We start from the raw sequence: 27,076 nt of genomic DNA on the forward strand, positions 1-27,076 counted from the left end.
CATGCATAAAAACTAACTCAAAATGGGCCAAAGACCTAAATATAAAATCTAAAATGATAAAGATCATGGAAGAAAAATTAGAGAAAATGCTAGGAGCCCTAATACATGGCATAAACAGAGTACAAAGCATAACTAATGCACAAACACCAGAAGAGAAATTAGATAAATGGAAGCTCCTAAAAATCAAACACTTATGCTCATCAAAAGACATCACCAAAAGAGTAAAAAGACAATGTGCAGACTGGGAAAAAAAATTTGGCTACGACGTATCCGATCAGGGGCTAATCTCTAAAATCTGCAAGATGCTGCAAAACTTCAACCACAAAAAGACAACCCAGTTAAAAAATGGGCAAAGGATGTGAACAGGCACTTCACCAAAGACGTCATTCAGGTGGCTAACAGTTACATGAGGAAATGCTCACAATCATTAGCCATTAGAGAAATGCAAATTAAAACTACAATGAGATTCCATCTCACTCCAACAAAAAAAAAGGGTAGCATTAATTCAAAAAACACAAAATAATAAATGTTGGAGAGGTTATGGAGAGACTGGAACACGTATACACTGCTGGTGCGAATATAAAATGGTACAGCCACTTTGGAAATCTATTTGGCACTTCCTTAAAAAGCTTGACGTAGAACTACCATATGATCCAGCAATTCCACTCCTTGGAATATATCCTAGAGAAAGAAGAGCCTCCACACGAACAGATATATGCACACGCATGTTCATTGCATCACTGTTCACAATAGCGAAAAGATGGAAGCAACCAAGGTGCCCATCAACAGATTAATGGATAAATAAATTATGGTATATTCACATAATGGAATACTATGCAATGATTAAGAACAATGATGAATCTGTGAAACATCTCATAACATGGATGAATCTGGAAGGCATTATGCTGAGTGAAATTAGTCAGTTGCAAAAGGACAAATATTATATGAGACCACTATTAAAAGAAAAGGTTTAAATAGAGAAGAAAATATTCTTTGATGGTTATAAGGGGGGGAGGGAGGAAGAGGGGTATTCACTAATTAGATAGTAGACAAGAACTATTTTAGGTGAAGGGAAAGACAACACACAATGCAGGAGAGGTCAGCACAACTGGAGTAAACTAAAAGCTAAGAAGTTTCCTGAACACAACCAAACAGTTCAGGGGACAGCGTAGCAGGGTCAGGGGTTTGGGGACCATGGCTTTGGGGGTCATCTAGGTCAATTGTTACAACAAAGTTTATTAAGAAAGTGTTCTTCAGCTCACTTCGGTGAGTGGCATCTGGGGTCTTAAAAGCTAGCGAGCAGCCATCTAAGATCATCAATTGGTCCCAACCTATTTGGAGCAAAGGAGAGTGAAGAACACCGAAGACATAGAAAATATTAGCCCAAGAGACAAAAAGGGCCACATAAACCAGAGACTCTATCAGCCTGAGACTAGAAGAACTAGATGGTGCCCGGCTACCACCAAGACCGCCCTGACAGGGAACACAATAGAGAGACCCTGGTGGAGTAGGAGAACAGTGGGGTGCAGAACTCAAATTCTAGTAAAACCGGACTTAATGGCCTGACTGAGACTGGAGGAACCCCAGAAGACATGGCCCCTGGAGTCTCCGTTAACCCAGAACTAAAACCATTCTTGAAGCCAACTCTTCAGACAAAGAATACATTGAACTGTTGTTGTTATTAGGTGCCGGCAAGTTGGTTCTGATTCACAGCAACCTTGTGTACCACGGAACAAAACACTGCCCCATCCTTTGCCATGCTCACGATCGTTATGCTTAAACCCATTGTTGCAGACACTGTGTCAATCCATCTCACTGAGGGTCTTCCTCTTTTCCACTGTCCCTGTACTGTACCAAGCATGATGTCCTTCTCCAGGGACTGATCTCTCCTGACAACGTGTCCAAAGTATGTTTTGAAACAGTCTTGCCATCCTGTCTTCTAAGGAGCATTCTGGTTGTACTTCTTCCAAGACAGATTTGTTTGTTCTTTTGGCAGTCCATGGTGTATTTAACATTCTTTGCGACCACCACAATTCAAAAGATGTCAGTTCTTCTTCAGTCTTCTTTATTCATCATCTAGCTACCGCATGCATAAGATGCGATTGAAAATACCATGGCTTGGGTCAGGCGCGCCTTATTTTTCAAGGTGACATATTTGCTTCTCAGCAATTTAAAGAGGTCCTTCGCAGCAGTTTTGCCCGGTGTAATGTGTGTTTTGATTTCTTGACTGCTGCTCCCATGGGTGTTGATTGTGGATCCAGGTAAAATGAAATCCTTGACAACTTCAGTCTTTTCTCCGTTTGTCATGATGTTGCTCATTGGACTAGTTGTGAGGATTTTTGTTTTCTTTATGTTGAGGTGTAATCCATACTGAAGGCTGTGGTCTTTGATCTTCATCAGTAAGTGCTTCAGGTCCTGTTCAGTTTCAGCAAGCAAGGTTGTGTCATCTGCGTAACAAAGATTGTTAATGGGTCTTCCTTCAATCCTGATGCCCCATTCTTCTTGATATAATCCAGCCTCTCAGATAAGCTGCTCAGCATATAGGTGGAACAGATATGGTGAAAGGATATAACCCTGATGCACACCTTTCCTGACTTTAAACCACACAGTATTCCCTTATTCTGTTTGAGCAACTGGCTCTCGATCTATGTAAAGATTGCTCTTGAGCATAATTAAGTGTCCTGGAATTCCCATTCTTCACAGTGTTATCCATAATTTGTTACGATCTACACAATCGAATGCCTTTGCATAGTCAATAAAACACAGGCAAACACCTTTCTCGTTTTCTCTGCTTTCAGCCAGAATCCATCTGACATCAGCAATGATATGCCTGGTTCCACATCCTCTTCTGAATCTGGCCTGAATTTTTGGCAGTTCCCTGTTGATATACTGCGGCAGTCGCTTTTGAATGATCTTCAGCAAAGTTATACTTACTTGTGATATTAATGATATTGTTCAATAATTTCCACATTCGGTTCGATCACCTTTTTTGGGAATAGGCATGAATATGGATCCCTTACAGTCAGTTGGCCAGGTAGCTGTCTTCCACATTTTCTGGCATAGGTGAGTGAACGTTTCCAGTGTTGCATCCGTTTGTCGAAACATCTGAATTGGTGTTCCGTCTATTCCCGGAGCCTTGTTTTTTGTTAGTGCCTTCAAGGCAGCTTGGACTTCTTCCTTCATTACCATCGGTTCCTGATCATATGCTGTCTCTTGAGATGGTTGAACGTTGACCATTTCTTTTTGGTATAGTCTGTGTATTCTTTCCATTTTCCTTTGATGCTTCCTGAGTCGCTTAATATTTTCCTCATGGAATCCTTCACTGTTACAATTCGAGGTTTGAATTTTTTCTTCAATTCTTTCAGCTTGAGAAATCCCGAGTGTGTTCTTCACTTCCGGTTTTCTATCCCCAAGGCTTTGCACATGTCATTTTAATACTTTGTCTTCTCATGCTGCCCTTTGAAATCTTCTGTTCAGTTTTTACTTTATCATTTCTTCCTTTTGCTTTAGCTATTCGACGTTCAACACCAAGTTTCAGAGTCTCTTCTGACACCCATTTTTGTCTTTTCTTTCTTTTCTTGTTAACGACCTCTTGCTTTCTTTGTGGATGATGTCATTCCACAACTTGTCTGGTCTTCGGTCATCAGTTTTCAATGGTCAAATCTATTCTTGAGACGGTCTCTAAGTTCAGGTGGGATATACTTAAGTTAGTACTTTGGCTCTCGTGGACTTGTTCTAATTTTCTTCAGTTTCAACTTGAACTTGCATAGGAGCAGTTGATGGTCTCTTCCACAGTTGGCCCCTGGCCTTGTTCTGACGGGTGATATCAAGCTTTCCCATCGTCTCTTTCCACAGATGTAGTTGATTTGATTCCTGTGTATTGCATCTGGTGAGGTCCATGTGTATAGTCACCATTTATGTTGGTGAAAAAAGGTATTTGCTGTGAAGAAGTCATTGATCTTGCAAAATTGCATCATGCAATCTCTGGCATTATTTCTTTCACCAAGTCTGTGTTTTCTAACTATCGATCCTTCTTCTTTGTTTCTAACTTTCCCATTCCAGTCATCAGTAATTATCAATGCATCCAGATTGCATGTTTGATCAATTTCAGACTGTAGAAGCTGGTGAAAATCTTCAGTTTCTACATTTGTGGCCTTAGTGGTTGGTGTCTAAATTTGAATAATAGTTATGTTAACTGGTCTTCCTTGTAGGCCTATGGATATTATCCTACCACCGACAGTGTTGTATTCAGGATAGATCTTGAAATGTTCTTTTTGACGATGAAGGCAAAGCCATTCCTCTTCAAGTTGTCATCCCCAGCATAGTAGACCATATGATTGTCCGATTCCAAATGGCCAATACCAGTCCATTTCTGCTCACTAATGCCTAGGATATCAATGTTTAGGCATTCCATTTTATTTTTGGACTATAGGATATAAAACGATACTTGTGAAGGGTGTGCTCCTTCGTTTAAGTAGATACACGAGACTAAATGGGTAGCTTCTGTCCAGAGGGAGATGAGAAGGCAGAAAGGGACAGGAGCTGGTTGAATGGACATGGGAAATCCAGTGTGGAAAGGAGGAACATGTGGTCACATTATGAAGATAGCAGCTAGGGTCACATAACGATGTGTGTACAAATTTTTGTATGAGAAGCTAACTTGAGCTGTAAACTTTCACCTAAAGCACACACACACAAAAAGAGAAGCTGTTAGTGAAATGTAATTTTTGTTTATACTTTCTGTTTTAGCAGTCTTTATTCATAAATATTAAACAGAAGCTAATTTCATAAGTAACTGGTAAAATTATAGGCCTTGCATTTAATTTTTTCCATTATTTTCATCTTCAACTTATGGTTCTGACAGGCCTTATTAAAAGATTGTTACAGAAAGATGGGTTGGTTGGAGGGTGGGCTGGGTTTCCTTGGGTCTAGTGTGCCATTCCCCAAGCCTACTCATCCCACCTCTTTTTCATTGTGTTGTAATGTGGCTCTGTGGTAATGTTTATCATTTCCGTTAAGGGCTAAGGTTAGTGAAGTTAAAAAATTCTGTTTCTGAGTAAGATTTTACAAATGGACATGGACCCGAGGAACATGAAAGCCAGGCCACCAAAGTATTCTGTCTTCAAAAACAGCCCGTTCCCACTTTTAAAGCATAATATATTCCTTCCTCCTCATCAGTCAGCCTGGAGGTTTACTGATTTTATTGATCTGCTCAAAGAATCAGCCTTTGATTTCACTGACTTTTTTCTGTTTTCTATTTTACTGATTTTTGCTTTTTATTATTTTCTTTCTTCTGTGTTTAATGTAACTATCCCTGTTGCTGGGCTTAGATCTTTCATCTTGCTGGTTGTTTTCTGTGTATCTCACCTGCTCTTTTTTCCATGTTTCCTCTTTACCTGCCTTCTGTATTTTTTTATGATTCCATTTTATCTCTACCGTTAGTTTATTAGTTATACCTCTTTGTTTTTTAAGTAGTTGGTCTAGGGTTTCCAGCATACCTCTTAAATTTATCACCGTCTAATCCAAAAAAATCCTGTTGCTGTCGAGTTGATTCCAACTCATAGTGACCCCATAATACAGAGTAGAACTGTCCCATAGGGTTTCCAAGGCTGTAATCTTCATGGAAGCAGATTGCCATTTCTTTCTCCCGCAGAGTGGGTAGTGGGATCACACCACAGACCCTTCAGTTGGCAGCCGAGTACTTAACTACTGTGCCACCAGGGCTCCTTTATCACAGTCTACTTTTAAATAATGTACCACTTCACGGAGCCCTGGTGGTGCATAATTAAGAGCTCAGCTGCTAACCAAAAGGTCAGCATGCTGTTCAGATCTACCAGCTGCTCCTTGGAAACCCTGTAGGGCAGTTCTACTCTGTTCTATAAGGTCACTGTGAGTGAAATCTACTGGAGAGCAACATGTTTAACAGGTACTACTTTACATAGAGTATAAGGCTGTTACAAAGTTACTCTTCATTCTACCATCTCCCATTATATATTTTACTTCTACATACTGTATAAACCCTACAATGTATTATTTTAATTTTTACCAGTCAGTTATCAAGAAATTACAAATGGAAAGCATGTCTTCTGTATTCACACTTACATTTACATTATGACCACTAGTCATTCCTTTATGTGGATCCAAATCTCCAAGTCATGTCATTTCCTTCTGCCTGGATATCTTCCTTTAACATTTCTTGTAGTGTACATCTCTTTGTGATGAATTATTTTGGCTTTTGTTTTTTTCTGAAAAAGCCCTTCTTCTGCTTTCATTTTTGAAAGCTGGATTATTTGGGTAGGGAATTCTAAGTTAAGCTTTTCTTCTTTAAAGATGTCTCTCTGTTGTCTTTGGTCTTCATAGTTTCTGCAGAGGAGTCTGCCCTCACTCTTATGTTTATGTCTCTGCATGTAATGTGTCTTTTTTGTCTTGACTGCTTTTAGTTTTTTTCTTTAACACTTGTTTCAGCAATTTGATTTTTGTATGTATCAACATGGTTTTTTTTTTTAAGGGATTGTTCTCCTTGGGGTTTTCTTTTCTTTTTTTTTTTTTTTGTGGTCCTTGGATCTGTGATTTTTCAGTTTTCATCAAACTTGGAAGGATTTTGGAAAAAGAAGGAAGCACTGATACATGCTACAACATGGATGAAGCTAAAAACATGGCAGTAAGTGAAAGAAGCCAGAAGGAAAACACTAGATTGTCTGTGGTTTCATTTGTATAAAATGTCCAGAAAAGGCACATTGATAGAAATAGAAGCAGATAAACAGTTGCCTGGGGCTGGAGGAGGTGGGGAGAGGGGAATGGGAATTGCCATCAAATGGACTGAAGGGAATTTTTTGGGCAATAGAAATATTCTGAGACCTTATTGGTATAATATTGCTTAACTATAAATGCACTAAACATCATTAAATTTGTGAAGTTACAATGAGTAGATTTTATTTTTTTCTTTTAAGTTATGCCTCATTAAAATAAAGCTGACAAAAACGTAGCTTGTAAGCTCTAGAGTATTACAAAATAATTTCAGGAAAATATTTTTGTGGATTTTAGAGCATTATTTCTGTTTAATCACTCTGTTTTAAGTAGTCGTTTGGATTTTTTTTTATTGTTGATTTTCAAATTCTTTAGGTTCATTGATTTTGCCTTTGTTTCCAAAGAAAAGGAGGGCTGGCGCATCAGTATTACCCTTTCTTCCCCTTTCGCCTGGTCTGTTGCAGTGTGCTGGCCACATCTGAACCTGCTTGTCAGTCCCCTCTAGGGGAGAGCAAGGATGGCGTGTCACTGTGCTCATGTTATGTGCTACAAGGTTTCCACTTTTCCTTTTTTTGGATACATAAACTGCAGGGGAAAAGCATCAGCAGCAGGAACACTTGGACCACACACCTTCCTCTGTTTTCTAATCCTAAGACTTTGAGTTTCTGTGAAGGGAGGTTCTTGTTGATGGCTTTGGCTCTCAGACTTTGTCAACCATATCCCTCCCCAGCAGTGTATATATGTGTATTGTGTACATGTGCGCACAGGCTGTACATGTGGTGTAGGGATGAGAATGGGGGTGTCCCCTCAAATGTATGGTATAGGGGTAGGATGGGGATGTCCCCTGGTTGTGCAGCAAAGGGGTGGGGTGGGGGTGTCCCCTGGTTGTGCAGCAAAGGGGTGGGGTGGGGTGTCCCCTGGTTGTGCAGCATAGGGGTGGGATGGTGTTGTCCCCAGGTGTGTGGCATAGGGGTGAAGTGGGGTGTCTCTGGGTATGTGGCGCAGGGGTAGGATGGGGGTTTCTCCAGGTGTGCAGCATAGGGATGAGATGGCGTTGTCCCCAGGTGTGTGGCATAGGGGTGGGATGGGGTGTCTCTGGGTGTGTGGTGTAGGGGTGGGATGGGGGTATCTCCAGGTGTGCAGCATAGGGGTGGGATGGGATTATCCTCAGGTGTGTGGCATAGGGGTGTGATGGGGTGTCTCTAGGTGTACAGCATAGGGGTGGGATGGGGGTGTCTCCAGGTGTGCAGCATAGGGGTTGGATGGGGTTGTCCCCAGGTGTGTGGCATAGGGGTGGGATGGGGTGTCTCTGGGTGTACAGCATAGGGGTGGGATGGGGGTGTCCCCTGGGTGTACAGCATAGGGGTGGGATGGGGTTGTCCCCAGGTGTGTGGTGTAGGGGTGAGATGGGGTTGTCCCCAGGTGTGCGGCATGGGGTGAGATGGGGGTGTCCCCAGGTGTGCAGCTTAGGGGTGGGATGGGGTTGTCTCCAGGTGTGTGGCGTAGGGGTGAGATGGGGTTGTCCCCAGGTGTGTGGCATGGGGTGGGATGGAGGTGTCCCCAGGTGTGCAGCTTACGGGTGGGATGGGGGTGTCTCTGGGTGTGTGGTATAGGGGTGGAATGGGGTTGTCCCAGGTGTGTGGCATAGGGGTGGGATGGGGGTGTCTCCGGGTGTGTGGTGAAGGGATGGGGTAGAGGGCACAGGTAGACCCCAGCCTGGCTGTGCCTCTGTCAGGCTGAGCACTGACAAAGATCAACTGGTATCTTCGAGTCCCATCTTCCCTAGAGGGCTCATCAGCCTTGTGCGGTTGCACATCTATACCTGGTCTCCCCATCTGTGGCCTCCTGAGACCCCTGGGGCTACCCTTGCAGATGATTAATGGGGTTCCCAGATGGAGGGGTGGGGCCTGGCGTATGTCTTAGTTATCGGGTGCTGCTGTAACAGAAGTACCACAAGTGGATGGCTTTTTATCAAACTGAAATTAATTTTCTTACAGTTTAGGAGGCTAGGCTTCAGGGCGCCGGCCTAAGGACGCATTCTCTGTTGGCTCTGGAGGAAGGTCCTTGTCTCTTCAACTTCTGCTTCCTGGTTCTTGGAGATCTCTGTGTATCTTGGCATCAATCTTCCCTTGGGTTTAGGAGGTTTTCAGTGCAGGGACCTTGAGTCCAAAGGATGTACTCCACTCACAGTTCTTCTTTCTTGATAGTAGTAAGGTCCCATCCTCTCTGCTTGCTTCTCTTTCCTTTTTATCTCTTGTAAGATAAAAGTATGACTCAAGCGAGGGCATAACTTAAGTAAGGGCATGACTTGAGTCATACCGGCTTGTAAGGCTGTGACTCAAGATACACAGATCATGCCTCGTTAATATATAGAGATTAGGATTTAAAACATCACAAAATGGAGAATAATTCACAAAATGGAGGACAGCCACACAATACTAGGAATCACAGCCTAGCCAAGTTGACACCTATTTTGGGGGGACACAATTCAATCCCTGACAGTCCACTTCCCAAAAGGACCTCTGTGACTGTTCTTGCACAGTTGAAATCAGGAATGTCAGATGGCCTAGTGGCAGAGGTCGACTCTAATTAAGGTGGCCACAGAGCTCATGATCTAAACTCGGACCCCAGGAGGGAAAGGGGATACTGGTAATCATTAAACTGGGGAGACAGATATCACACAGGACAGTCCTGGACAAGCCCATGCTGTCTAACCCAGTGATAATGAACGTGTAATGACTGGATACTGGGAAAGAAAGTGGGCTTCAGGGGTCTTGTCACCAGACTACAATGAGCCAGTAAAATTTTCTCTTCCCTGTGTGGTCACCATTGCCGTGAAACACATTTTCCCAAGCTTAGTGGTACAGAACAATAAGCATTTTATCATGCGCACAGATTCTGTTGGTCAGGAATTCAGGGAGGGCACAGGGCTGGGGTGGGGGGCTTGTTTTGTTCAAGATGAGAGCCCTCAGCTGGACACACTTCAAGGCTGGGGTCACTTGATGGCAGGCTGGGTCTTCTGGAGGCTTGCACACTCACATGGCTGGCATTAATGGAGGCGGTGGCTGGAACAACCACATAGCCTCTCTACGTGGCTGCTTGAGCTTCCTTACAGTATGGTGGCTGGGCTCTTAGACTATCTGTCCCATAAAAGCCAGCTAGGAGCTGTATCACCTTTTATGACCTGGCCTCGGAAGCTACGTAGTGTCGCTTTGACCACTCAGATCCAATCCAAGGGGAGGGAACACAGACCCTGCGGTGGGGAAGGTGCCAGACTCAGATTGTGAGAAGATGTGGGTAGAGATGCGGTGGGGGCCACCTTTGGGAATGCATCCTGCCACATCTCCCTTACACCTCCTTTCTGCTTCCAGTACTCCCCTCCTTCCTACTTCATGACCTGCTGACCTGCCCCCCCCTGCCCCCACCCCAGCTAAATTGCCAGATCTAGAGGCCCCATATACATCCAGAGAGAGATTCACATTTGCTTGTGGGGATCACATGCTGCACATTCCCTTTCTGCTGTACCTTTTGGCGCAAATGCTTTCAAATGAACTCCCCGTCAAGGCTTTGTGAGAGCCTGAAACTGGCCGCTTCTTCTCCCAGGTGTTGGGAAGAGATAGAGCACTTAGTCCTCTGTGTAGCAAGTGATGCTTTTGTTCCTGTAGCCTGTTTACTGAGCACCTGCTGTGCTGGGCCCAGTGTTCCCCCGCGCACCTGCTGTGCACAAGGCACTGTGCCGGACGGTGCTCACAGGCCATGAGGCTCAGCTCAGCCCCCAGAGTCTCGTATAGAGTGGAGCGTCTGTGCGCCTCCTTCACATGCCACTGCTCCACACCATGAGGGGCATGTTCCGCATGGGAGCCATGGGTGAGAAACCACGGTGGCTAAAGGAAGGCGCAGCCAGTCTCTTTCTGTCTAGTCCGTGTCTCTCCAACTGCCACATGAGCGTGATAGGGCAGCAGAGCAGAAGAGCTGGTGTCATACTGCAGGTGCCTTTTCAGGAAGAAAAGGTTATTCATGGTTTGCCTTTCTCTACCCTGTGGTCTAGGCCAGCGTTTAAAAAAGAAAATGTTAAGGCAAACCCACAAAAAGCCCTCTCACTTTTTCTTCCACGTTTGTAGACCAGTGCTTATGGTTGATTAAAGTCAAAAGACTCGTCAGCCTCACAAGCTCCAGTTTCACGTTATCTTCCCACCTAATCCTCCTTCTCGATGTTAGACCTCCACCCAGCGTGCTCCTGGCTTTCATCATGAGCACGAAGCTGTCAGAAGAGGGTGGGGGTTGGGGCGCAGGACCCTCTCTCATGTTGGGAATGGCCTAAGTAAGCTAATGTCCAGAGCAGAGCCGGGCTTTCTTGCAGTCCGGCTGGTGTGAAGCTCCTGGAGCGGCTGAGCACTGGGACTCATCTTTCGCCTCGTGGCAGCTGCTCATTAAACCGTGATACTGGGTCTTGGGGTCGAGGGATTTGTGTATAGAAGTTAAGCTTCTTTATCTTTATGTTTGGGAATACCTTTTTGAAACAGACTGTTCTGTCTCACTGCTTTTAATCAACATATTCCTTTTTTCCACTCAGAATCTTTTTGCAAGCCAGTATAGACAGACAAGGAGCCCTGGTGGCACAGTGGTTAAGTGCTTGGCTACTAATCAAAAAGCCAGCAGCTCCACAGGAGAAGGAACTGGTGATCTTCTTCTGTAAAGTTTGTTGTTGTTGTGTGCTGTCGAGTCGGCTCCGTTCATAGAGACCCATGTGACAGAGTAGAGCTACCTACTTTGTCACATTGGGTCTCTTTGAGTCGAAAATTGACTCGATAGCACTCAACATTGATAAAACCTGAAAATAGATGCACCACTCAGTTTAAAAAATAGATATTGGTCAGACCAGACATGAAGAAATCTTATCGTTGGTCAGGGTCATTGACTTAGAGGAATAAAAAAAAATTCAAGAGCCGCGTATAATTTACAACTCTTTTTAGTATGCGTTTTTTGGAGAGCTGTGTAAAATGTTCCACTGATGTGCTTTTTCATTAGGAATGGGGCCATGGTTTGCCCAGTAAGCACATCAAATGCTGCATACACTTTAGTTCTTTTTGGCTAAACTACAGAAAAAGGCAAGAAGTGGAATCTAGTAACAGAGAAGAGAGGAGGGGTGAGGAGCGGGGAGAGAAGAGAGACTAGAGCTATGTGTGGGGTGGGGCTGAGCCAGTGGATGGACAGGAGCCCCAGAGAGCCCTGTCTGGCTGTCTTGTGTCTACCGCTCGGCCATGGCTCTTCTTCAAGGCGCCCTCCTGGCAGGGTGGTGCCCTCCGCTCTGAAGCCTAACCCTGCTGCTGCTTTCGTAGTGGTGGTGAGGCCTGGTGTGACCAGGGGCTCACACCGCTCATGGCCCAAGGGGTGACCAGGCAGGGGTGGAGGCATGGGGATCCACACGTTTAGCTAGGCTGAGACCATGAGCCCCGTAAAGTCTGATTAAAGGACTGATGGCTCCTCAGTCCTTGGTCAAGTGGTGGTTGGACTTTCTTCCTTCACTCCTGCCAGCTTGTGGTAAAAACAAACAAAAACCCGAAACAAACACAAATCTTAGCTCCTTTGGTATGGGTTTGAGAGGCTAAGTGATATGTTTTAAATGTCAAAATGTAAACATTTCTAATAATGAAAGCACTAATATGAGTCAGTAAAGTGGATTTGACGGGCCGGTGGAGTGACCGCTTTGTTGGGGGCTGTGTTACAACCATCTACTGCAGCCGAGATGCAGCAGGGTGGGAGCAAAAAGGCATGAGTGGCCACAGGCCCACGAGTGGCCACAGGCAGTCGGGCAGAGCTCAATGCGCAGAGTGCACCAACCGTGCGGTGCTTGTGGTGCCTGCTGCACAGAGCAGAGCTGGGAGGGTTTTCCTGCAGGGCACGGCGGCAGAATGCACCAGCCTCTTGGTGCTCATAGCGCCTGCTGCACAGAGCCGAACTGGGAGGGTTTTCCTGCACGGCACAGTGGGGAGAGTGCACCAGCCTTGTGGTGCTCATGGTGCCTGCTGCCACAGAGCAGAGCTGGGAGGGTTTTCCTGCAGGGCACGGCGGCAGAATGCACCAGCCTCTTGGTGCTCATAGCGCCTGCTGCACAGAGCCGAACTGGGAGGGTTTTCCTGCACGGCACAGTGGGGAGAGTGCACCAGCCTTGTGGTGCTCATGGTGCCTGCTGCCACAGAGCAGAGCTGGGAGGGTTTTCCTGCAGGGCACGGCGGCAGAATGCACCAGCCTCTTGGTGCTCATAGCGCCTGCTGCACAGAGCCGAACTGGGAGGGTTTTCCTGCACGGCACAGTGGGGAGAGTGCACCAGCCTTGTGGTGCTCATGGTGCCTGCTGCCACAGAGCCGAACTGGGAGGGTTTTCCTGCAGGGCACGGTGGGCAGAGTGCACCAGCCTTGTGGTGCTCATGGTGCCTGCTGCCACAGAGCAGAGCTGGGAGGGTTTTCCTGCAGGGCACGGTGGGCAGAGTGCACCAGCCTTGTGGTGCTCATGGTGCCTGCTGCCACAGAGCAGAGCTGGGAGGGTTTTCCTGCAGGGCACGGCGGCAGAATGCACCAGCCTCTTGGTGCTCATAGCGCCTGCTGCACAGAGCCGAACTGGGAGGGTTTTCCTGCACGGCACAGTGGGGAGAGTGCACCAGCCTTGTGGTGCTCATGGTGCCTGCTGCCACAGAGCAGAGCTGGGAGGGTTTTCCTGCAGGGCACGGTGGGCAGAGTGCACCAGCCTTGTGGTGCTCATGGCGCCTGCTGCCACAGAGCAGAGCTGGGAGGGTTTTCCTGCAGGGCACGGCGGCAGAATGCACCAGCCTCTTGGTGCTCATAGCGCCTGCTGCACAGAGCCGAACTGGGAGGGTTTTCCTGCAGGGCACGGTGGGCAGAGCGCACCAGCCTCTTGGTGCTCATAGCGCCTGCTGCCACAGAGCCGAACTGGGAGGGTTTTCCTGCAAGGCACAGTGGGCAGAGTGCACCAGCCTTGTGGTGCTCATGGCGCCTGCTGCCACAGAGCAGAGCTGGGAGGGTTTTCCTGCAGGGCACGGCGGATACTTGTTGGGAACAGCCCACTGCCTGTCCCTCACTCTGTCCAAGTTTCCCTGGTTCCCAGAGATTTTTTGTTTCTGCTTCAGACCTTCCTTCAGTGCCAGTCTGCTGGTGATGCTTGCTTTCAGTGTGTGTGGACATGTCTTTATTTTATTTTGCTTTAGAAACATAAGCTCACTGAGTGCAGAATTCTGGGTGGTGACTATTTTGTTTCATCACTTTGCAAAGGTCCCTCTATAGTCTTCTGGTTCCTCCACCGCCTCCCCTCCTTTCTTTGCTCTTCTTCAGTTAGCTTTGTCTGTTATTGTCGCTTCCTTGAAGGCAGTTTTGCTTCTCTGACTGCTTTTAAGATTTTCTGTTTTTCAGCAGTTTTATTATGATGTGTCTAGTAGTGGTTTCCTTTGTATTTATGTTGCTTGGGGTGTGTGGCATTTCTTGGTGTCTTTATCTGTCTTGGAAAATTCTTAAAATACTGCTTTCTGCCCCATTGTTACGGATTGAATTATATCCCCCAAAAATGTGTGTCAACTTGGCTAAGCCATGATATCCAGTATTGTGTGATTGTCCACCATTTTGTCATCTGATGTGATTTTCCTGTGTGTCATAAATCCTAACCCCCTGCGGTGGTTAAGAGCTCAGGCTGCTAACCAAAAGATTGGCAGTATGAATCTACCATCTGCTCTTTGGAAACCCCACGAAGCAGTTCTGCTCTGTTCTGTAGGGTCGCTAGGAGTCAGAATTGACTTGACGGCAATGGGTTTTGGGGTTATGGTGTTAATGAGGCAGGATTCAATCTACAGGATTAGGTTGTATTTTGAGTCAATCTCTTTTGAGATATAAAAGAGAGAATTGAGCAGAGAGGAGAGGGACCTCATTACCACCAAGCAAGAGGAGCCAGGAGCAGAGTGTGTCCTTTGAACCCAGGGCCCCTGCACTGAGAAGCTCCTCAACCAGGGGAAGATTGATGATAAAGACCCTTCCCCCAGAGCCGACAGAGAGAGAGAGAGCCTTCCCCTGAAGCCAGCATGCCGAATTCGGACTTCTAGCCTCCTTTGTTTTTTTTTTTTAAACTGTGAGAAAATAAATTTGTTTGTTAAAGCCATTCACTTGTGGTATTTCTATTATAGCAGCACTAGATGAGTAAGATACCCATTCAAAATCTTTCTTTCCCCTAAGCCCCATATTTTTCCAGGGACTCTGTTGTACATCAGACATTGTTGTGTGTCTCTTATACTTTTTTTCTCTACTTCCCATCCTTATTGTTCTCTTGATTGCCTTTAGATATTTTCTTTGAGTCTATCTTCTGCCCCACTAATCCTCTCTTCAGCTCCATCCAATCTTCTGTTAAATCTGTTAAGGAGTTCTTAGTTTCAGTAATTGTACTTTTCAGTTTTAAAGTTTTTTTGAAGGGGATTTGGGGCTTTATTGATGTATAATTAACATACAGTAAACTGCAAATATATCAAGTGTTCAGTTTAGTAAATTTTGATATATCGTATACACCTGTGAAACCATCATCACAGTCAAATTATTGGATACATCGATTATCCAGCAAAATTTCTTCATGTCCCTTTGTAATTCTTCCCTTCTGCCCCTCCTGCCATCCCACTCTCATAACCAAGCAACCACTGATCTGCATGCTCTCACTGTAGATTAGTTTGCATTTTCTGAATTTTACATAAATGGAATCATACAGTATGTACTATTTTTTTTTTTCTCAGCCATAATTATCTTAAGATCCATTCATTTCTTTTTATTGCTGGGTAGAATTCCACTGGAGCCCTGGTGGCTTAGTGGTTAAGAGCTCAGCTGCTAACCAAAAGGTCTGCAATTTGAATCCACCAGTTGCTCCTTGGAAACTCTATGGGGCAGTTCTGCTCTGTCCTGTAGGGTCGCTATGAGTTGGAATCAACTCAACAGTAATGGTAATAAGTAATATTCCACTGTACGGATACATATATATTTTTCTATTTTATCCATTCAACTATTGATGGACATATAGGTTTGTTTGTTTTTCTAGTTTATACCTGTTACAAACAAAGCTGCTATGAGTGTTCACCTACAGGTGTTTATATAGATATATATATATGCTTTCATTTCTTTTGGGTAAATTCCCAGGAGTAGAATATATGGTAGGTATATGTGTAATTCTTTTAAGAAATTGTCAGACTGGTTTACCATTTTACATTCCCACCAGCAGCTTATGAGTTCCGGTTACTCCACATTCTCATCAATACTTGCTATGTTCATTCGTAATTTAGATGTTCTAACAGGTGTGTAGTGGTATCTCATTGTGGTTTTAATTTGCATTTCCTAATGACCAATGATGTTGAGCATATTTACATGTGCTTATTTGCCATCCATGTATCTTGTTTTATGAAGTGTCTGTTTAAATCTTTTCAAGTAATTTTTTAACTTGATTTATTTGTTTTCTTATTATTGAGCTTTGAAAGTTCTTTATGTATTCCGGACAAATTCTTTACCAGATATGTGATTTGCAGATATCTTCTCTCAGTCTGTGGTTTGTATTTTCATTCATCACACAAACATTAATCAAAGGAAAGCAGAAGTGGCTATATTAATATCAGATAAAGTAGACTTTAGAACAAAGATAATTACCAGAGACAGAGAGAGTCAGTCCACCAAGAAGACATAACAAAAACTCAGTGCCATCGAGTCGATTCTGACTCATAGCGACCCTATAGGACAGAGTAGAACTGCTCCATAGAGTTTCCAAGGAGCGCCTGGCGGATTTGAACTGCCGACCCTTTGGTTAGCAGCCGTAGCACTTAACCGCTACGCCACCAGGGTTTCCCAGAAGACGTAGCTGACTTAAATGTCTGTGTACCAAACAACAGAGCTGTAAATGTGGGAAGGAGGAACTGATAAAACCAAAATGTGAACCAGGCAAATTCACAGTTACAGTTGGAGACTTCAACACTCCTCTCTCAACAAATGATAGAACAACTAGACAGAAAATCAGCAAGGATGTAGAACTCAACTCATTTTATAAAGCTGTCATATTACTCTTACACCAAAACCAGACAAATACAGTACAAAAAAAGAAAACCAAAGACCAATATCACTCATGAATATACATGCAAAATCCTTAACAAAATAGAATTCAGCAATATATAAAAATAACTATACACTATGACAAAGCAGGCTTTTTTCCAGGAATGCAAGTCTGGTTCAATATTGAAAATCTGTCTGTGTAATTCAGCATATTAATAGGCTAAAGAAAAAAAAAAATCACATGATCATATCAATAGATGCAGAAAAGTCATTTAACACAATTCATCTGTTCATGATAAAACCTTTCAGAAAAATAGGAATAGAGGGAAACGTCCTTAACTTGATAAAGAATGCCTAGAAAAAAACCTCGAGCTAACAATATACTTAATGATGAAAGACTGAATGCTTTCCTTCTAAGATCAGGAACAAGGCAAGGATGTCCACTCTCACCACACTTATTCAACACAGTGCTGGGAGTTCTAGCCAAAGCAATAAGGCACGAAAAGGAAATAAAAGGCATAGAGATGGGAAAGGAGGGGAGCAGGGCAGAGCCCTGGAAGCCGAGGTAGACAGTTTGGTTGCAGGATTGATTGGGTGTGTCGGGGTTGAGGGTGGGGAAGTCGTGTCATTGCTAGGAGGAGGTAGGTGCTAGATCCAAGGACTAAGGGTGGAAGGAGCTGGCTAGAAACTAGGGTCAGATCTGTTTATGTGATCCTGTACAATGTGCCCAGAAATGGAAGGAAAGGGAGTTACAGGGCAGTTCACAAGGCGACTGAGGTGAAGTGTTTGTCTGGTGGCCCAGGAAAGGGGCTGTGGAGAGGGTTCTCCTCCACAGTGAAGAGGGCCTGAGCTGTGGGACTGTGGAAGGCAGTGGGAGGAGGCCAGGCCTTCTCGTGTTGTGAGCCATTAGCACTGTAAGTTGGTTATCTAGACGCTGTTGGTTTTGCCATGGAATGGACTGCCAGAAGAGTAAACAAATCTGTCTTGAAATGAGTACAGCCATAATGCTCCTTAGAAGTGAGGACCGTGAGACTTTATCTCACGTACCTTGAACCTGTTATTAAGAGGGACTAGTCCCTGGAGAAGGACATCATGCTTGGTAAAGTAGAGGGTCAGCAAAAAAGAGGAAGACCCTCAATGAGATGGATTGACACAGTGGCTGCAACAGTGGGCTCAGACATAGCAATGATTGTGAGGATGGTGCAGGTCCAGGCAGTGTTTTATTCTGTTGCACATGGGATCACTGTGAGTCAGAACTGACTCAACGGCCACAACCACCACAACAGTTGCTTTTGTGAGGCTGATTGAGAGTACTGTTCTGATTTGCTGCCCCAGAGTTATGGTGCAAAAAGTAAGTGATTGGAGACACCTTTGAAGTAAATCTGAATATTGCATTTATGTGTGGACCATTTATGTGTGAACCATTTTAACTTGAGGGGGAAATGTTATCTGTGCTGTGTTCTTGATCCAGCTGAGAGAAGCGTTAGCCTATTCTTTACCAAAACTCTCCAGTATGGGGCTTGTCCCCCAACCCTTTGCCATTCCTGGGTGGTGCGATTGTCCTTCCTCCTCCTTTTCCACTTGCCCCAGGAAGTTTCTACCCAGCTGTACCCTGGCCCAGCTGATTTCACTTCCTCTCTGGATATTCGTGCCTGTGCCAGTACCCAGTATGTACATGTGTGTACCCATGTCCTCATGCCAACTTCCTCTCAAATCCTGTGTTTGCTTTGTTTTACAGATTATCGGCTGCCAGGTGAGGAGAGATCCCCCTGACTCCACTGAGCGGTATACGCACTGGATCAACCAGCTGTCGGCCGACCAGCTTCTTACCCAGGTGCCCGCTCTTTTCCTTGTCAGACGTTATTCCCTATATACTTCACCATGGCTCGAGCATTTCCGGGAGCAGCATCTGCCTCAAGCCCCTGAGCACTGGTTCCTACCTTGTGTTGCCATTTGTGTTTGAATGTTTGTGGGAACCGTCCAGCATGGGCCTTTGGGTGTGAAGGTACGGGGCTGCCTCTGCGGAAATTTTAGGGTTTTCTTCATCTAATTGTTCAGGCTTGCTCACGTGTGGACCTGGAAAACGAAATCTGGGTCTCGTGGTGTGCCAGCCACGCATGGCTGCAGCATGTCCATGAGCCCTGGAGAGGAACTTTTTGCCTTTTGTTGAAATCTGAGAGGGATATAGATGCCTGTCATGAAAAGCACTAGTAGAAATTACATATTTGTTTTGTTTTGCCCTTTCTAACCCCACCCAATGCCGTTGAGACAGTTCCGACTCATAGTGACCCTATAGGACAGTAGAACTGCCCCATAGAGTTTCCAAGGAGCGCCTGGCGGATTTGAACTGCCGACCTCTTGGTTAGCAGCCGTAGCAGTTAACCACTACTCCACCAGGGTTTCCTTGTCCTTTCTAGCAGTTACCAAATGAATAGGAATTTAAGTGTCATCATACTAACTGCTTTATCAAAACAGCACAATATGAAATGACATTGGGGTTTTGTCATTTTAAGCTTAGAAGTAGTTGTGAGATCCAACCTAAAAAACTTACTCCCCAGGCTCCTGAGCCTGTGGATGCTTGAGTTTAGGAATTCCTGGGCTGAGGCTGGCAGTGGGCCCAGGATGGGCAGGAGGTTTCCTTCTGGTGCCTCCATGTCCCTTATCAGGAGTGTCTGCTGCCTTGTTACTCTGCAGCTTCCTGTCCCCCCAGTCCCACCTCTCCACCCCCACCCTCTACTCCCAACCCCTCCACTGTCTACCCCTGTACTCTACCCTCTCCCTACCTCTTCAGAAAGAGTAGAAGGATATTCTCCTCCCTATTTGTAGGTAGCAGGGAATATGGTTCTAATACCAAGGTTATGGGCCAGTGTCCCCCCTCACGCACACAACATTATGGGTTTCTGCAACCCTGTCCTGTGATGGAAAAGATGATTTTTTTTTTAAACTCTGAATACTGAGAGTTTAATTTTGATTCACAGTAAAACAGAAATTTTGGCACAATGAAATTATTTACAATGATAATTAGCATCTGAAATTAGTGTTGCTCGTAAGACATTAGCTGTCCTGATAACTGAATTCAAAGTGACACAAAACATGCCCCTGGCAGTTTAACAGGGTCCAAGGTGCGTTCCCTCGTGGTGGTACCACTTCCTGTGTTTCTTGGGAGAATCCAGATTGTCTGTCCCTTCCCCATCAGCAGCAGGTCTGAGCCAGCCAGCCAGTTCCTGGAGTCGATGGGCTTTGCTCCCGTCAAGAATATCCGCTTTACAGACTTCACTTTCTCTCTTGTCACACAGCACAGTCTTTCTGTCACATGTCACGTTCTCTCCATCACACGCTACGTTCTATCACATGCTGCATTCTCTCCATCACACGCTGCATTCTCTCCATCACTACATTCTCTCCATCACACGCTGCATTCGCTCCATCACACGCTGCATTCTCTCCATCACACGCTGCATTCGCTCCATCACACGCTGCATTCGCTCCATCACACGCTGCATTCTCTCCATCACACGCTGCATTCTCTCCATCACACGCTGCATTCGCTCCATCACACGCTGCATTCTCTCCATCACACGCTGCATTCTCTCCATCACTACATTCTCTCCATCACACGCTGCATTCGCTCCATCACACGCTGCATTCTCTCCATCACACGCTGCATTCTCTCCATCACTACATTCTCTCCATCACACGCTGCATTCGCTCCATCACACGCTGCATTCGCTTCATCACACGCTGCATTCTCTCCATCACTACATTCTCTCCATCACACGCTGCATTCTCTCCATCACACGCTGCATTTGCTCCATCACACGCTGCATTCTCTCCATCACACGCTGCATTCTCTCCATCACACGCTGCATTCGCTCCATCACACGCTGCATTCGCTCCATCACACGCTGCATTCGCTCCATCACACGCTGCATTCTCTCCATCACATGCTGCATTCTCTCCATCACACGCTGCATTCGCTCCATCACACGCTGCATTCGCTCCATCACACGCTGCATTCTCTCCATCACATGCTGCATTCTCTCCATCACACGCTGCATTCTCTGCATCACACGCTGCATTCTCTCCATCACTACATTCTCTCCATCACACGCTGCATTCTCTCCATCACTACATTCTCTCCATCACACGCTGCATTCTCTCCATCACACGCTGCATTCGCTCCATCACACGCTGCATTCGCTCCATCACTACATTCTCTCCATCACACGCTGCATTCGCTCCATCACTACATTCTCTCCATCACACGCTGCATTCTCTCCATCACACGCTGCATTCTCTCCATCACTACATTCTCTCCATCACACGCTGCATTCTCTCCATCACTACATTCTCTCCATCACACGCTGCATTCTCTCCATCACACGCTGCATTCGCTCCATCACTACATTCTCTCCATCACACGCTGCACTCTCTCCATCACACGCTGCATTCGCTCCATCACACACTGCATTCTCTCCATCACATGCTGCATTCTCTCCATCACACGCTGCATTCTCTCCATCACACGCTGCATTCTCTCCATCACTACATTCTCTCCATCACACGCTGCATTCGCTCCATCACTACATTCTCTCCATCACACGCTGCATTCTCTCCATCACTACATTCTCTCCATCACACGCTGCATTCTCTCCATCACACGCTGCATTCTCTCCATCACTACATTCTCTCCATCACACGCTGCATTCTCTCCATCACTACATTCTCTCCATCACACGCTGCATTCTCTCCATCACACGCTGCATTCGCTCCATCACTACATTCTCTCCATCACACGCTGCACTCTCTCCATCACACGCTGCATTCGCTCCATCACTACATTCTCTCCATCACACGCTGCATTCTCTCCATCACACGCTGCATTCTCTCCATCACACGCTGCATTCTCTCCATCACTACATTCTCTCCATCACACGCTGCATTCTCTCCATCACACGCTGCATTCGCTCCATCACACGCTGCATTCTCTCCATCACACGCTGCATTCTCTCCATCACACGCTGCATTCTCTCCATCACACGCTGCATTCTCTGCATCACACGCTGCATTCTCTCCATCACACGCTGCATTCTCTCCATCACACGCTGCATTCGCTCCATCACTACATTCTCTCCATCACACGCTGCATTCGCTCCATCACTACATTCTCTCCATCACTACATTCTCTCCATCACACGCTGCATTCTCTCCATCACACGCTGCATTCGCTCCATCACTACATTCTCTCCATCACACGCTGCATTCTCTCCATCACACGCTGCATTCGCTCCATCACACGCTGCATTCTCTCCATCACACGCTGCATTCTCTGCATCACACGCTGCATTCTCTCCATCACTACATTCTCTCCATCACACGCTGCATTCGCTCCATCACACGCTGCATTCTCTCCATCACACGCTGCATTCTCTCCATCACACGCTGCATTCTCTCCATCACACGCTGCATTCTCTCCATCACTACATTCTCTCCATCACACGCTGCATTCTCTCCATCACACGCTGCATTCTCTCCATCACACGCTGCATTCTCTCCATCACACGCTGCATTCTCTGCATCACGTGCTGCATTCTCTCCATCACTACATTCTCTCCATCACACGCTGCATTCTCTCCATCACACGCTGCATTCGCTCCATCACACGCTGCATTCTCTCCATCACACGCTGCATTCTCTCCATCACACGCTGCATTCTCTGCATCACACGCTGCATTCTCTGCATCACACGCTGCATTCTCTCCATCACTACATTCTCTCCATCACACGCTGCATTCTCTGCATCACACGCTGCATTCTCTGCATCACACGCTGCATTCTCTCCATCACACGCTGCATTCTCTCCATCACTACATTCTCTCCATCACACGCTGCATTCGCTCCATCACTACATTCTCTCCATCACACGCTGCATTCGCTCCATCACTACATTCTCTCCATCACTACATTCTCTCCATCACACGCTGCATTCTCTCCATCACACGCTGCATTCGCTCCATCACTACATTCTCTCCATCACACGCTGCATTCTCTCCATCACACGCTGCATTCTCTCCATCACACGCTGCATTCTCTCCATCACACGCTGCATTCTCTCCATCACACGCTGCATTCTCTGCATCACACGCTGCATTCTCTCCATCACTACATTCTCTCCATCACACGCTGCATTCGCTCCATCACACGCTGCATTCTCTCCATCACACGCTGCATTCTCTCCATCACTACATTCTCTCCATCACACGCTGCATTCTCTCCATCACACGCTGCATTCTCTGCATCACACGCTGCATTCTCTCCATCACACGCTGCATTCTCTCCATCACACGCTGCATTCTCTCCATCACACGCTGCATTCTCTGCATCACACGCTGCATTCTCTCCATCACTACATTCTCTCCATCACACGCTGCATTCTCTCCATCACTACATTCTCTCCATCACATGCTGCATTCGCTCCATCACTACATTCTCTCCATCACACGCTGCATTCGCTCCATCACTACATTCTCTCCATCACTACATTCTCTCCATCACACGCTGCATTCTCTCCATCACACGCTGCATTCGCTCCATCACTACATTCTCTCCATCACACGCTGCATTCTCTCCATCACACGCTGCATTCTCTCCATCACACGCTGCATTCTCTCCATCACACGCTGCATTCTCTGCATCACACGCTGCATTCTCTCCATCACTACATTCTCTCCATCACACGCTGCATTCTCTCCATCACACGCTGCATTCTCTCCATCACACGCTGCATTCTCTCCATCACACGCTGCATTCTCTGCATCACACGCTGCATTCTCTCCATCACTACATTCTCTCCATCACACGCTGCATTCGCTCCATCACACGCTGCATTCTCTCCATCACACGCTGCATTCTCTCCATCACACGCTGCATTCTCTCCATCACACGCTGCATTCTCTCCATCACACGCTGCATTCGCTCCATCACTACATTCTCTCCATCACACGCTGCATTCTCTCCATCACACGCTGCATTCTCTCCATCACACGCTGCATTCGCTCCATCACTACATTCTCTCCATCACACGCTGCATTCTCTCCATCACACGCTGCATTCTCTGCATCACACGCTGCATTCTCTCCATCACACGCTGCATTCTCTCCATCACACGCTGCATTCTCTCCATCACACGCTGCATTCTCTCCATCACACGCTGCATTCTCTCCATCACACGCTGCATTTGCTCCATCACTACATTCTCTCCATCACACGCTGCATTCTCTCCATCACACGCTGCATTCTCTCCATCACACGCTGCATTCTCTCCATCACACGCTGCATTCTCTCCATCACGCGCTGCATTCTCTGCATCACGCGCTGCATTCTCTCCATCACGCGCTGCATTCTCTCCATCACGCGCTGCATTCTCTCCATCACGCGCTGCATTCTCTCCATCACACGCTGCATTCTCTCCATCACACGCTGCATTCGCTCCATCACTACATTCTCTCCATCACACGCTGCATTCTCTCCATCACACGCTGCATTCTCTGCATCACACGCTGCATTCGCTCCATCACTACATTCTCTCCATCACACGCTGCATTCTCTCCATCACACGCTGCATTCTCTCCATCACACGCTGCATTCTCTGCATCACACGCTGCATTCTCTCCATCACACGCTGCATTCTCTCCATCACTACATTCTCTCCATCACACGCTGCATTCGCTCCATCACACGCTGCATTCTCTCCATCACACGCTGCATTCTCTGCATCACACGCTGCATTCTCTCCATCACACGCTGCATTCTCTCCATCACTACATTCTCTCCATCACACGCTGCATTCTCTCCATCACACGCTGCATTCTCTCCATCACACGCTGCATTCTCTCCATCACACGCTGCATTCTCTGCATCACACGCTGCATTCTCTCCATCACTACATTCTCTCCATCACACGCTGCATTCGCTCCATCACACGCTGCATTCGCTCCATCACACGCTGCATTCTCTCCATCACACGCTGCATTCGCTCCATCACTACATTCTCTCCATCACACGCTGCATTCTCTCCATCACACGCTGCATTCTCTCCATCACACGCTGCATTCTCTGCATCACACGCTGCATTCTCTCCATCACTACATTCTCTCCATCACACGCTGCATTCTCTCCATCACACGCTGCATTCTCTCCATCACACGCTGCATTCTCTCCATCACACGCTGCATTCTCTGCATCACACGCTGCATTCTCTCCATCACTACATTCTCTCCATCACACGCTGCATTCTCTGCATCACACGCTGCATTCTCTCCATCACTACATTCTCTCCATCACACGCTGCATTCTCTGCATCACACGCTGCATTCTCTCCATCACTACATTCTCTCCATCACACGCTGCATTCTCTCCATCACACGCTGCATTCTCTCCATCACACGCTGCATTCTCTCCATCACACGCTGCATTCTCTGCATCACACGCTGCATTCTCTCCATCACACGCTGCATTCTCTCCATCACTACATTCTCTCCATCACACGCTGCATTCGCTCCATCACACGCTGCATTCTCTCCATCACACGCTGCATTCTCTGCATCACACGCTGCATTCTCTGCATCACACGCTGCATTCTCTCCATCACACGCTGCATTCTCTCCATCACTACATTCTCTCCATCACACGCTGCATTCTCTCCATCACTACATTCTCTCCATCACACGCTGCATTCGCTCCATCACACGCTGCATTCTCTGCATCACACGCTGCATTCTCTCCATCACTACATTCTCTCCATCACACGCTGCATTCTCTCCATCACACGCTGCATTCTCTCCATCACACGCTGCATTCTCTCCATCACACGCTGCATTCTCTCCATCACACGCTGCATTCTCTCCATCACACGCTGCATTCTCTCCATCACACGCTGCATTCTCTGCATCACACGCTGCATTCTCTCCATCACACGCTGCATTCTCTCCATCACACGCTGCATTCTCTCCATCACACGCTGCATTCGCTCCATCACTACATTCTCTCCATCACACGCTGCGTTCTCTCCATCACACGCTGCATTCTCTCCATCACACGCTGCATTCTCTCCATCACACGCTGCATTCTCTGCATCACACGCTGCATTCTCTCCATCACTACATTCTCTCCATCACACGCTGCATTCGCTCCATCACACGCTGCATTCTCTCCATCACACGCTGCATTCGCTCCATCACTACATTCTCTCCATCACACGCTGCATTCTCTCCATCACACGCTGCATTCTCTCCATCACACGCTGCATTCTCTGCATCACACGCTGCATTCTCTCCATCACTACATTCTCTCCATCACACGCTGCATTCTCTCCATCACACGCTGCATTCGCTCCATCACACGCTGCATTCTCTGCATCACACGCTGCATTCTCTCCATCACTACATTCTCTCCATCACACGCTACATTCTCTGCATCACACGCTGCATTCTCTCCATCACTACATTCTCTCCATCACACGCTGCATTCTCTCCATCACTACATTCTCTCCATCACACGCTGCATTCTCTCCATCACACGCTGCATTCTCTCCATCACACGCTGCATTCTCTGCATCACACGTTGCATTCTCTCCATCACTACATTCTCTCCATCACACGCTGCATTCTCTCCATCACACGCTGCATTCTCTCCATCACACGCTGCATTCTCTCCATCACTACATTCTCTCCATCACACACTGCATTCGCTCCATCACACGCTGCATTCTCTTCCATCCAGGCTACATTCTCTCCTGTCATAGGTTGTCTCACAAACAGCCCATTTTCCATGCAGATTTCTTTCTTGCATATTGAAATAGATATCTCATTAGTGGCTTTTCATATTGAATTGGGAAAGCTAATGTGTTTTCCAGCTGCCACTTGGGTACCAGCCAGTCACCTGGCTTGTTTCTTCCTTCAGTGAAGACAGGAAACTGGCCAGCAGGGGTCCAACGGCCTCTGAAAACATACCTCAGTTTACACGTGGGGGAAACTTGGAGTCAACAGGATTCTTTTTGGGGGTTAAGTGCTACGGCTGCTAACTAAAGGGTTGGCACTTCGAATCCGCCAGGCGCTCCTTGGAAACTTTGTGGGGCAGTTCTACTCTGCCCTCTAGGGTCGCTGTGAGTCAGAATTGACTCGACAGCACTGAGTTTTTTTGGTTTTGGTTTATCGATGGGAATTATAAAATTATTCATAGATGTGCCCACTAGAAGT

At 46.5% G+C, this 27,076-nt stretch overlaps 1 protein-coding gene across 11 annotated transcripts in view; it reads left to right on the forward strand.

Moving 5' to 3' along the window:
* Window positions 1-27,076, forward strand: part of B3GNTL1 (UDP-GlcNAc:betaGal beta-1,3-N-acetylglucosaminyltransferase like 1) — a 182,062-nt gene that overhangs the window by 51,710 nt on the left and 103,276 nt on the right. For all 11 annotated transcript variants that reach the window (XM_064270431.1, XM_064270434.1, XM_064270436.1 and 8 more), the window contains one exon: window positions 18,559-18,654. In XM_064270431.1, coding sequence (XP_064126501.1) covers window positions 18,559-18,654 — 96 coding nt within the window. The remainder of the gene's footprint in view (window positions 1-18,558; window positions 18,655-27,076) is intronic.

This window comes from Loxodonta africana, chromosome 18 (genome assembly GCF_030014295.1).
Source record: "Loxodonta africana isolate mLoxAfr1 chromosome 18, mLoxAfr1.hap2, whole genome shotgun sequence".
Taxonomy (NCBI): Eukaryota; Metazoa; Chordata; class Mammalia; order Proboscidea; family Elephantidae; genus Loxodonta; species Loxodonta africana.